Source organism: Benincasa hispida, chromosome 11, assembly GCF_027475165.1.
Source record: "Benincasa hispida cultivar pf3 chromosome 11, pf3_genome.v1.1, whole genome shotgun sequence".
NCBI lineage: Eukaryota > Viridiplantae > Streptophyta > Magnoliopsida > Cucurbitales > Cucurbitaceae > Benincasa > Benincasa hispida.
This window is the reverse complement of record NC_143488.1, coordinates 73327084-73341170: the sequence shown is the minus strand read 5'-3', so window position 1 is coordinate 73341170 and position 14087 is coordinate 73327084. Positions and strand designations below refer to the sequence as shown.

Here is a 14087-nt window from a genome sequence, read left to right as displayed (position 1 = left end):
AATTAGCTTTTTTAGGCCAAAATTTGAGTAATTTATCTTTAAATTCAAATGATCACCATAATAAACAATTTAATTAACTTTACTCACATTAGTGATTTAAATTAATTGGTTTTTTACAAAAAAAAAAAAAAAAAAAAGTAATGGGAAAAATTCCCTACGGGGAATTCGATCTCGCGAATTCCCATCGGGAATCCCCGCATCGATCCCCGTTTGGAATTTCACGGGATGAGGAATGAAATGGGGAGCGGGGATGGAGAATGGCATCCCCGGTCCCATCCTGTCCCGTGGACATCTATACTTAGCTCAATGTTGTAATTTTTACAATTTTTTTTTTTTTTGTTAATTCATACACTAATTCTACCAAAAAGAAAAATAAATCTTGGTCTCGAGTTTGGTACAAACTTAAGTTTTAGTTATGTACAAATAAACCATGGAATAATTTTGTTAAAATATATAAATTTTCACAAAGTTTTATCTCTAATATCATTTTCCTTTAGTTTTGTATATATTTTATATCACACATGTTTTAGAATTATTCAAAGCATACGATAATATTGTTTTGAAGTTTGAGGCTTAGATTGCAATACCTCCCTAATTAAGGGTGTAATATGCTGAGTTAAAGGTTTAGGATAAAATCTGATAGCACTCGACAAGTTTTAGGGTAAAAATTGACTTTATTCTCTCAAGTTTGAAATCAATAGTTTGACTTGTGCTAAATTGCATTGTAACTTTTTGCAATACAAGTTCTTAATCTTGGGTGGAAGGTGGGTGAAAAGGTCAATACGTAAACAATTGAATGTAACACATGCCACTAACGATGGTAGAGAGACTTCGAAACCAACTACATCGTTAATACTTTTTTTCATACTTATTCTAAGCTTTTATATAAATGTTGGTTTGTTAAGTATATTTTTGGTTTCATCTTTCAACACCTGAAATTGGCTGAATACAATAGGTTTTTCAAGCGTCAAACAAAAAGGTTTCAACCCGATTGTAGTTTTTGTCCATTTGAGGGTTTTGTTTTTCAAAATTTCTTGTCTTCTCAATTTTTCCCTTGCACCCTTAGTGTTATGGTTTCAACTTTATAGTTGAAATGAATGGTGTATCACAATGATGTTATAAGTTAGGAAATATGTCACAGACAAAGATGAAAACAATAGAAAGATAGATAAGAGAGAAAGAATATAGAGAATTATTAACCCAGTTCGGTGTAACTAAACCTACATCTAGGAGGCTCTCCGCCTAAGTGAAAAGAAATTCACTAGTATGTAATTTAGTTTTACAACATACACTTCAACTAAAATTACATAAAATCAACTTACATATAACTGAATTACTAGTGAGCAAGTTAGGCTCCCCCGACACGAGTACTGCTTTAAATGAGTCTGTAGATTTAGGCTTTTCCTAAATCTGTTGTTGCAGCAATGACCTCACCTTCTCTTCACCAACCAGATAAATAACCTCTCACCTGGCATCTTGAACAATTCTACAAACAAATTGCTTGAACAAATCAAACTACATAGAGAACCACTGTTCTTCTTCATAAAGATAGCCCATCGTACAATATCAAAATCTTCATGCAAAACCTTTTTCCGAAGAAACTCTGATCAACGGCTTGCCCTAGAAACATCAAAACCAACCAATAAATACAAACTATACAAGGGAAAGAAACCAAAACCGGCAACATGAATAAAAGAAAAGATCTCTCCAATAATTCTGTCACCGATAAGGAAAGAATAACTCAACCATATCAAAGACAAGAAAAGAAAAAATATCTGCCAACCTCAACAATAACAATAACACGTATGTTTTGTTTATCATTTTATTATTTAATTTCATTCTCACTATTAAGTATGGATTTGGTTAAACAAAGTTTTAAAATTTGAAAGTATACAAAATTTAAACATTTCTCTATCATATATTCATATTGAAGGATACTATAATAATAATAATTATTACTATTTTTTTTCCTAAAAAAACAATGTGTACTTTAAAAATAAAAGAATACATTGAACTCAAAACAAGATTCATAAAATCGTTTTTCGTCTGAATTTCACATATAATAATTATTTTTGACAAATTGGTAGCCTCAAGTGGAATATTCTTTTTTTTGGGTATACTTTTCAGTGGATTACGTGGCGTAATATAATTGGGCGCACGAACTAGAATTAAATATGAAAGTCTCAAAATTACGTGATCCAAGAAGCCCATGATCCAAGAGATCCTTTCTTTACTTTAGTACGCTACTTCCATTCATAATGCTCCCCAACCAATTCCGGCTCTCCTCACAATTTTATCATTTTTATTTTTTGAAAATTTTTAATACTACGATAATACATACTCTATTCACCATTCGAAATATGATATATTATTTTATTTATTAAAATATCTTTCTTGTTAATGTATTTTTAATTTTCTAGTTTTAGACTTTGTTTTTCAAATAAATCTTAACATCGGTATATACCGTTAGTTTCTTGTTGATGTTTATTTTTTTTAACAAAATTAGAATTTAGTCTCTATTAGAATCAACTTTATAAATTTTGAAAATATATTTATATAATCTCTTTCTTGCATGAAGATTATTGTTATTATTTTACAAATTTTTATTAAATTTATTTTTGAAGGAAATTTAGATTAATTGAAAGTATAGAGACTAACTTTATAGATTACAAGTACATGAATTAAAATTGAATAAATTAAAAATTACATAGATCAAAATAGAACAAAATTCAAATCACATTGACTAAGATTAGTATTTTGACCGTTCTTATTTCATAGTTTTCATTCCTTTCTTAAATACTTATTTTATAACAGACAACAAATCGAATTAGTCTGGAATGTTTTTTTTTTTAATATTTCTATAGTACTTTTCCCCCCTACTTTTCTTCCTTTTCCATCATTTTTTAAACCAAAAAAATTTTAAAAAACTATCCCGAGTTCTTACTTACTCTAAGCTATACTTAAGAAATGGGCTCTAAATAAGATTATTTATTTATTTAGAGTTGTCTATAAATTAAATGGACTAAGAAATTTAAAAGGTTGGAAAATTTTACATTTTGGTTTAATATTGAGAACAAATTAAACTAGAACTATAGTAAATTTGAACGAAACAAAAAGGTTAAAAAAAAAAATGAAAATAGAAATGAGCCAAAGAGATTTGCCACCCGGGTGGAATTTGTCTTGGCTGTAATAAGAGATAAAATTACAGCTAAAAATGCACATATTAAATATTATAAGGTAAGACGAACTACAAATATATTAACTATTTACATCTCAAATTGGAGTTTGCTTTCTATAGTAGAGTCATTGTGATTTAATAACATTAAATAGATCTTTAACATACTAGCTCAAACTTACTTTTTTTTTAAGGTTTATTAATAATTTAAAACAATAGTAGAGCAAAACATATCGAATACAAACCTTACCATGTGTATAATTTCCTTATCGTATTATGCAATATCCATGTTCTTGTAGTTTTGGTGTTGACATCTAAACTCACGTGTGAAGGAGATCATTGTTAAAAATAATGCTAACGTGTTATCATATAAAAACTAACCTACCAATTTTATCTTTGAGTTCAACAAATTCGAGGGTGAAGGATTAAAACATTAATCTTAAAGATAATAGGTACTAAGATTTCATATAATTAATATTATGAATTACAAACTAATCTTTCAATACTTAAACTTTTAGATATTCATAATGATTAATATTATGAATTAGTTGTCAAAACAAGCATAATCCAATTCCTATGAAGTTCTTTAAGAACTTAAAGAATAAATGTTAACAATCAAAGATCGATCCATACACCCATAAGTAGAGTATAATGTCAAATTATACCTCCTTCGTGTTTTTGCAAATAATACCTTTCTAATTCTTTTTTGATTTATGATTTAATTATTTTGTACTTGTGGTATTTTTTTTTAATCAAATTTCTTTATATTACATCGCAAATAAATGATGAAGCACTAATATTCGAATCTTATAACCTAGGGTAGAGATGTACTAAATGCTCGTGTTAGCCCAATTTTAATCAAAATGAGGCATAAAATTTTGAACATATAACTGATATTGTGGCACCAAGTTGTATAGAACCATATTATAAAAAATAATAAAAGGATATATTATGATTCTCAAAACCATAATTCTGAAAAAAGTTTCAAACTTTATGATATAAAATTTGTAAAATTATCGCACATATTTGGAAATTTGATATTTAAAAAAAAAAAAAAAATAAAAAATCCAAAGGCATGTGGCCTTTTGTCTTGATAACATAAAGCAAACCCTAAACTTAGGTTATCGAGGGTTTTGCTTCCTCATTCAATTTCATATCCACCAATCCCCTTTTGCCACGTAAGCCAAACACCGACACCTCGTATTAGCCTTCGGATCAGTGGCTTAATTCCATCCCTCTTTCCTCATGTGCTCATATAACTTAACCAATAACACATTCCCAATGTCTCTTCTTCTTCTTATTTATTTATTTTTTTAAAAAAATCTTCTTTCTTTAGGGAGAAATTTACAAAGCTTTTTTAATTAAATGCCAATTCCCATTTGGGATTTCTCTTAATCCCATTGGAAAAAAATGGAGAGGGGATGGAAACCAATGGTGGAAATATCACCAAATTGTCCAAGGTGTGGCTCTTCCAACACTAAGTTTTGTTATTACAACAACTATAGCCTTACACAACCTCGCTATTTTTGCAAAGGTTGTCGTCGTTATTGGACCAAAGGCGGTTCTCTCCGTAATGTCCCCGTTGGTGGTGGCTGTCGAAAGAATCGACGTTCTCCGAAGCCCTTAACCCTAGCTTCATCACCCTCAAACCCTAAATTTCACCACACCAATAATGATAGTAGTTACCACCGCCACCACCGTGGTCTCCCTGACCCTGAGGTGTCGCCGGCCATCGATCTGGCGGTTGTCTACGCTAATTTTGTGAATAAGAAGCCAGACACATCCAAGACTACTTTGACAGCGCCTAATACGACGTTGAACGCAACCGGTCACTTTCCGGTTTCTGGTGAAAGTGGTGTGATTGGATGTGGCAATTTTTGTGAGTTTTCCATGCAGGAATGTGGATTGGGGACCAATGATTATCAAGTGGGCAGTTGCTTTGGGTTAGAGGAGAATAACAACGAACATCAAGTAGCGGCGCGTGAGCTTCAATTGCCGCCGTTGCCGGGGGAGGAGATGGTGGGAGGTTGGGGAGGCCCTCTGATAATGGTGAATAACCATAATCGCTTGCAACCAACAAGAGTGGAAATGTTTGGAATGGAAACTCAAGACCCAAATTTGCTGAGTGGCAATTGGAGCCCTATTGATTTGTCAAATTATGATACATTCTCAAGGGCTTAACAAATATACATATATAATAATCTCCGGTATTATATTTTTTTTTCAAAAGTATTTTTGTGTATGATCTTCATGTCTTTTTGTTTTGTTGTACTTTGTTTATGTATACAAAAAAGATTACATTATTGTCCAATGTTTGCTTATATAATAAATATTTATTGCAATATCATCAATTGATGCATCAAAATGTCCTTTGAATCATCTCCAACTCTTAATTATACATGAATGTTCTCTTCATGCTACAATTATATGGTTGAATTGCATTATACTAAAATAAATTAAATAAGATTAACTATCTAGGAAACTTTAATTCAATAGTGTGTACTAGTCCTTGCAATTATTTTTAGTATGTAAAGGAATAATAAAAATACCTACAAATTAAAAGGCCAGTTATTTGGGGTGAAAAAAGAATTTATATATATATATATATATATATATATATATATATATTTGGGTACTCTCCCATTGAAGCAATTGGATAATTCTCCTTTTAATACATATGTAAACGTGTATTTTGTTATATAGGTAAAATTAGACCCCATTAAAATACACTAATGGCTACAAAGCTACAAAAGTGCCACAAAAGAAATGTCGTTCACTTAGCTAAGAATAAGCTGAGAAAAATTAAGTCATTCCATGTAAATAGAAAGAATAGATATTTACACCCGTTAGTTCTAAAACTCTAACTTTTTGCTTTGCTCATCTAACATAAACATCAAAAGGTGTATTTGGCCAGTACCACAACAACAATGTACCGAAGTAATTATTTTTTTGTGAAAGCTCTATTTTTTTTTGAGATTATATGTGAATCAAGTCGATCAAATTAAATGCATGTTTAGATTTGAACATCAACAAATTTAGAACGTTCTCAAGAAAATATTTGAAGTCTTGACAAATCATTCTCTATGATATATAGACAGAACATGCATGGATTGGAAATTGTTTATATGACTATGGCTTATTTAAATTTTTGTAGTATAGTGAAATAATATTAGTACAAACCCATATATCAATTCATCATGAATGAGAACCATGTCACACAGAAAGTATATAGAGAAATATGTGGTTTGCTCTAACCAATCTGAGTTGTTAAAACATGCAAATGTTTTTTTTTCTATCAGTCCAACTTGTTATACTTTAAATCTTCAATCTTTGATACTTTTCAAATGGTCTTATTTGGAATAAAGAGCCTAAACTCTTTGAAATTTGAGAAACAAAGCCTTTGAATTTATATGCTAAACTTTAATTTTGAGGACCAAACTAGTCAATGGAATCAATATATGTAGGCTCAAAATTGTTTGTGCTCTCTCTCCATTTCATTGAATTTATTTGTTTGTTAGAAGAATCTTCACCCAAGTCTTTAAAGTTCACAAGACATTATTAATGAATACAAAAGACTTCGTGCAAAATCTTATAAAATGAGGGCCAAGAGAAATGGAGCTTTCCTACCTCATTTTGATACTTTTCTTTTTCACCCAATCATATTTTAATTGGTTTTTTAAACTTTCCATATTTATTTTAGGACAAAAATAGAAAAATAAATAAAATATTTACTCAAAATAGTAAAATCTTAATTTCTTTGATAGATACTGATAGAGACGGATAGAAGTTTATCATTGTCTATCAATGATAGAAATTGATATAAGTATATCACTGATAGACGCTCATATAAGTAGATCAGTCTCTATCTGTGTTTTTTTGCTATTTCTATGAATAATTTGACATTTTTTTCTATATATGTTTCTTTATTTTATATAAACATAGATGTTTTCCCCTCCTTTTGGAAGAATGCTAAATATGCTTTGAAACTTATGATGTTTCAAAATTTGATATCTGAATTGAAAAAAAAAAAGAAAAAAGAAAAAGAAGGGATTTTTTTAATATAATTATTAAAGAAATATTATAATTTAATTTGAATTATAATTATAATAATTATTATTTATTTTAAAATTTTTATCGACCATGAATAAGTAAGTCAAACTAAACATGATTTTATTGTTCAATTTCAAAATATAAGGACTAATTTGATACAAACTTTACATCTCATAAACTAACAAATATTAATTTTCCTTTTCTTTTTTATTTCAACCAAGCATATTTTAATTATTCTGACTTTTCATTTGTATACTTTATGTACGACTAGACGCTTTGAATTTTGTCTAAAATACGTATTTAGTTATATTAAACTTATTTCATTCTTTAACAAACCAGGTTGCTGTGGTGTAGTGGTTATCACGTTAGTCTTACACACTAAAGGTCCCCAGTTCGATCCTGGGCAGCAACATTTTTGAAGTTAATTTTTCCATTAACTTTTCTAATTTTCAAGATCAATAAATTTCAAATTATTATAAATATTATGATAATAGATATCTGTGACACTCATGTTTTCATTTTTTAAAGTGTTGTCAGTGTATCTCAACATTACATATTATTATGTTCATATAATCCACTTCCCATTTGTCAAATTGTTTGTAAATAATGATATTTGTTGGGTTTTGGAATATACACACATTGGACAAAATTAAAAAAGATTGGAGAAAGTGGAGAATTAGAAATTTCTTATTTTATATTTTGTTAATTTATATATTATGTTTAATTTATTATATTATATTATATTTAATATATTTATTTTTATTGGTATTCATGTTTCCGTTGTGCTCCTCAAGTTCACAACACGTTATCAGCACGAGCTCTATCATTTCTCTCTCTAAAGGTATGTCCTAAAAATATGTCGGGTTTTCCTTCTTTGTTATAATTAATAAATTTAATGTTATTTTGCAAATTTAATAATTTCTAATATAAATACAATATTTTATGACAATGTTGCCATGATAAATTTCACAAAATTAGAATTTGCCACCCTTGATATTACTGACAATAATTATTTGTCATGAGTGTTTGATGCCGATATCCACCTGATTGCTATGAATCTTGAAGAGACTATTAAAGAAGAAAATATGATATCCAGTCAAAACAAAGCAAAAGCTAGGATTTTTCTTCATCATCATCTTCATGAAGGATTGAAAATGGAGTATTTTACAATAAAAGATTCTCGTATCTTGTGGAAAAATTTGAAAAAGATGTATGATCATTAAAAAACAGTTATTCTTCCTAAAGATCGTCATGATTGGATGCACTTGAGGCTACAAGATTTCAAATCAGTAAGTAATTATAACTTCATATTATTTAAAATCAATTTGAAACTATTGTTATGCGGAGAGAAACTTACTGATGCAGATATGTTAGAGAAGATATTTTCTACATTTAATGTCTTGAATATGCTCCTGCACCAACAATATCGCGAGAAAGGTTTTTAACAATATTATGAACTAATTTCATGTCTTCTCGTGGCCGAACAAAATAATGAGTTATTGATGAAAAATCATGAATCTCAACAAACCGGAACGACACCATTCCCTGAAGTGAATGCTGTAAATTTTAATAATAATCATGGTCATGTTTGAGGTCGTGACCGTGGCAAAGGAAGAAAGAATTATTATTTTTGTGGTGGTTGTTAGAATCATTCAAATTTCAAAAGAACCTCACAAAATGATGATCACAAAGAAAAATCTCCACAAGATAAGAGTTCAAAAAGTGTTGAAAATAAATGCTTCCGATGCGGAATGACTTGCCATTGGTCACGTATTTGTCCTACATCAAAACACTTAGTTGATCTCTATCAAGCATCCTTAAAGGAAAAAGAGAAAAATGTGGAAATAAATTTTGCATACCAGGATAATGACATATTGACCCATCCCATATGAAAAATTTGGATGTGACGAACTTCTTTGAATCTCGTGAAGAGAAAATCGACAGAATTGATGAAACATCAGGTGTTTCCTTTGACTTTGAAAATATCTAGAAACCTAGATCATTTTATATGTTAGGTGACTAAAAAATGAGTAAAAAAAATCTATGTCTGGCAGACAGTGCAACTACACATACAATACTTACAAATATAAAAAAATTTCCAAACTGACAATGTTGAAAGAAAAAGTCAATATAATATCAGGTTTTGCAAACCTGATTGAAGGCTTTTGAAAAACAAATATTATTTTATCTAAAAGAACAAAATTTACAATTGTCAATGCATTATTCTCTAGTCAATCAAAGAGAAATCTACTTAGTTTTAAAGATATACGTTCCAATAGTTATCATATTGAGATAGATAGAAAAAATAATATAGAATATCTTTATATTATATCTACTATCTCATATGAAAAACATATATTGAAAAAATTTTCTGCTTTATCATCTGGATTATATTATACTCATATACGAGTAATTGAAACATATGCAACAATGAACCCGAAGTTCATGAATTTAGACATATTTACAATTTGGCATGACCGATCGGGTTATCTAGGATCTATAATGATGAGAAGAATTATTGAGAAGTAAAATGGACATCCATTGAAGGGCCAAAAAATTCTTCAATCTAATGAACTATCATGTGATGCTTGCTCTCAAAGCAAATTAATCCTTAGACTGAATCACCTACATTTTTAGAATGAATTCATGGTGGTATAATAGATGCATTTAGATATTTTATGATATTAATAGACAATCTAGCAGATGGTCACATATGTGCTTATTATCAAGTCGAAATCTTGCATTTGCGAGATTACTTGCTCAAATAATTAAGTGAAGAGCACAATTTCTAATTATACAATTAAGACCATTCGTCTTGATAATGTTGTTAAATTTACATCCCAAGCTTTTGATAACTATTGTATGTCAATTGGAATAAGTGTTGAACATCCTGTACCTCATGTTCATACATAAAATGGTTTAGTAGAATCATTCATAAAACATTTGCAATTAATTGCTAGACCATTGCTTATGAGAGTTAAGCTTCCTACATCTATATGGGGACATGTTATTTTGCATGCAACATCACTTGTACGCATTAAGCCAGTATCTTATCATAAATACTCACCATTTGTAACGACCCGACCCCCTAGGACTTAAGTTAGGCCGTTACTAAATACATATATGCATGAAACTCAAAATGACACTCGGTTATGATGAAATAAATGATAATTAAATAAGGTAAGTTCAAAAGACTTTCATTAATTTCAAATATTAAAACAATAGTAGGGTACCCATAAATCATAAAGGATAATAAATAAGTCTGAAAGACGATTCTTAAAAGTAAGTTTTAAACATCAAAACTAAAAGTTAAAAGAAACATGAAAAGAACTCTAAATCTCATGAGCGGAAGCATAAAAACTAGTCCCAGTTGCTCGATCACGAATTCCGCTTGTCCATCGCTGGTGCATCTCTACCCTTACCTGAAACAACAACATGAGAAAGAATGAGTATAAAATACTCAGTAAGTAACCCCACTACCGGGGTCAGACTAGACATCTATGTCCTCTAGATGCCTACTTCTGGTGAAACACATAAACTGCTCTAGTCCTCAAGGGATACATACACACATGAAATAAGAAGGAGACTGAGTCAAGTACTGCCAAAAATACGGGTAAACTCACCCAACGTGTGATATGAGGCGCACCAAATTTGCTAAAACAATTCCAACTTCACCAAACAGCACCTTGATACCTTCAAGAACATGAATCCAAAGTTGACACATAAAGGTGTGATACGAGGCGTTTGGCAGCGTGGACGAACAATTTCGTGACTGGCAGCGGCAGAGCGACGCGGTGCAGATGTGGCGTCGATGGCGGCTGGAGGTAGGGCTTCGATGAAGGAAAAGGAATTGGTGGGGAGGGCGCGGATGCGTGAAGAAGAAAGGGGAAATTTGATTTTTATAATAATAATAATAATAATAATAATAAAACTAAAAAGGAAATAAGTATAATTATATTTTATTCCTTTCCTTATTCCATTTTATACTATTAAATTCCTTTCCTTCTAAAAAAGAAATTAATTCCTGCCATTAATTTCTAAATTGAATAAATTCAACGCCAAAATTAAATTCCGCAAGGCCATGAGCCAAATATTTTCCATTTGGGAATTTTTGGATGTGCAGTATATGCTCCACCACAAAGTACTAAGTTGGGTCCTCAAAGGAGGTTAGGAATATATATTGGATATGATTTTCCATTAATTATTAAATATCTTGAACCCTGATGGGTGACGTATTTATTGCATGATTTGCTGATTGTCATTTTAATGTGACAAATTTTTCAATATTAGGGAAAAATTAAGAAATTGGAAAAGGAAATTACATGGAATGCATCGTTATTGTCTTATTTAGATCATCATACAAATAAATGTGAACTTGAAGTTCAGAAGATAATTCATTTACAATATATAGCAAATGAGTTACCAGATACATTTATAATTGCAAAGAAAGTAACTAAGTCACATATATCAACTATAAATATTCCATAAACAATTGATATTCCAGGATAGTAAGTTGTCATTAATGAGTCTGGAACACGCCAGAAGCGTGGTAAACCAGTGGGTTTCAAAGATAAAAAATCCTCGAAAAAGAAAAATAATTAATAATCAAGAAGACTTGGTTGAGGATATAAATACCCATAAAGAAATTCATGACATGACTAGTGAGAAAGGTGAAATACCTAAAGATAACAATGAGATTTCAATAAAAGATGGAATTAGACTCATGTAGTTATGGTGTTCTTGATACTATATCTAAAAATGAGTATTTTGAACCAAAGTTTGTTGAAGAATGTTTGACATAGAAAATATTGGTTTCAGTGGAAAAAAGCAATTGATTCAGAATGAAACTCATTTTCAAAATGTTAGGTGTTTGGACCAGTAGTTTGAACACCATAAGGTGTCAAACTTTGGGATATAGATGAGTATTTGTGAGGAAAAGAAAAAAAAATGATGAGGTCACAAAATATAAAACAAGACTAGTTGCACAAGGTTTTTCATAAAGACCTGATATTGATTATGAGGAGACATATACTCTTGTGGTGGATACAATTACATTAAGATATTTAATTGGTCTGACCATGTATGAAAATATGGACATACCTCTTAGAGATGTAGTCATAGTATATTTATATTGGTCTTTTGATAATGATATTTATATGAGAATCCCAGAAGGATTTAAGATACCTGAAACATATAAATTAAATTCTCAAGAATTATATTCAATAAAGTTACAGGGATCGTACAATTAGAACAAATGTGGTACAATCGCCTAAGTGAATGTTGGTTGAAAGGAGGGTATCAAAATAATCTAATATGTCCATGTGTTTTTATAAAGAAATCACAACATGAGATTTACTATATGTTGATGATTTGAGGAGAAACACCTAAAGAGATTCCAAAGACAATAGAGTTTCTGAAGAAAGAAATTGAGATGATAAATTTTGCCTTAGGTAGTAAATAAAGCATAAAGCAAATGGAATTGCATCAATTTATACATAAAAGATTTTCGTGGATTATATACATCATTGAATACTCCTATGGTGGTTCATTCACTAGATGTGAAAAGGATATATCATTTGATCTCAGAAAGATGATGATGAATATTAGGTCGTGAAGAACCATAAATTTTGAGAAATAAGTGCACTCATATAGCTTTACTAGTTTTACACTGCATTTTGTAGAACTTTTTCAATAATTTTGTTACATATATATGATATTTATCCAAAAGGAGAATATTGGACTAGAGTTAAACAAGTGTTTGTTTTATTTGAGAATTGGTTTTCATTGATTTATTTTATTATAATAAATCTAATTATGATCTAGTTGGTTGTGAAGATGCATGTTAGTTATCTAACCCATACAAGCTAGATCTTAAATAGGTTACCCAGTACATGGAGAAGAATTTTTATATCATGAAGATCAGCGAAACAGACCATAACGGCTACTTCCTCAAATCATGCTAAAATTCTGGTAATTCACAAGGCTAGTCAAGAACGTGTATGGCTAAGATCAATGACTGCACATTCGTGGAACATATGGTTTGTCTTCTAGTAAAAATCTCCCAACGATATTATAGGAAGACAACACAACATGCATATTCCAAATCAAAGAATGATATATTAAAGAAGATATAACAAAACATATTTCACAAAAACTCATGATCTTGAAGAAAATTGTGACATCACTATACAACAAATTTTTCTTAGTAAGGTTTTAACGAGACATATTTCATATATATAATGGGCATCTAAGGGGAAGTATTATAAATATTATGATAATAAATACTCATTAGATGCTCATGCTTGGTATTTATTGACCATGTGTCATGGCCTCATGTCCCAAAGTGTTATCCACATGTCTCAACATTACACAATATTAATGTCCATGTAATTCACATTCTACTAGCAAATTACCTATAAATAGTGACATTTAGTGGGTTTTAGAGGACAAACACACATTAGGCAAAATCCAAAAAGATTGAAGAAAGTGGAGAAATCTGTCCTTTTTATTTTATTTACTTTTGTTATTTATTTATTTCATATATTTATATATTATATTTAATTTAATATTTATTTATTTAATTATATTTATCTTAATATTATATTTTATTGGTATCTGTATTCCCATTGTGCTCCTCTAATTCACAACACAAATTACTTTATGACAACTTTCCTCTTTATTCAAACGACATTAAAAGCATTACTGTAACAATCCAAATTTGTATGCATACACTACAGGAAATTAAATGTCAAATGTTAAGTAGGACGAAATTTTATTTAAAGGGGTGGTAAATGCAATACCCTAACCTTAATTTAGAAAGTAGGAAAACAAATAAATTATATAATTAAGAATGAAAAAATAT

At 29.8% G+C, this 14087-nt stretch overlaps 1 protein-coding gene, 1 non-coding gene and 1 pseudogene across 2 annotated transcripts; all 3 read left to right on the top strand.

The window, feature by feature from the left end:
- Positions 1-4585: 4585 nt before the first annotated feature.
- On the top strand, positions 4586-5422 carry LOC120090208 (Dof-type zinc finger DNA-binding family protein). The gene has a single exon (XM_039047751.2). The coding sequence runs from the start codon at positions 4586-4588 to the stop codon at positions 5354-5356; it is 771 nt and encodes a 256-aa protein (XP_038903679.1). The 3' UTR covers positions 5357-5422.
- Positions 5423-7564: 2142 nt separating this feature from the next.
- Positions 7565-7637, top strand: TRNAV-UAC (transfer RNA valine (anticodon UAC)). Its single transcript has one exon. It is a non-coding gene; the product is annotated as a tRNA-Val (tRNA).
- Positions 7638-8181: 544 nt separating this feature from the next.
- LOC150032880 (uncharacterized) lies at positions 8182-8817 on the top strand (annotated as a pseudogene).
- Positions 8818-14087: the final 5270 nt, after the last annotated feature.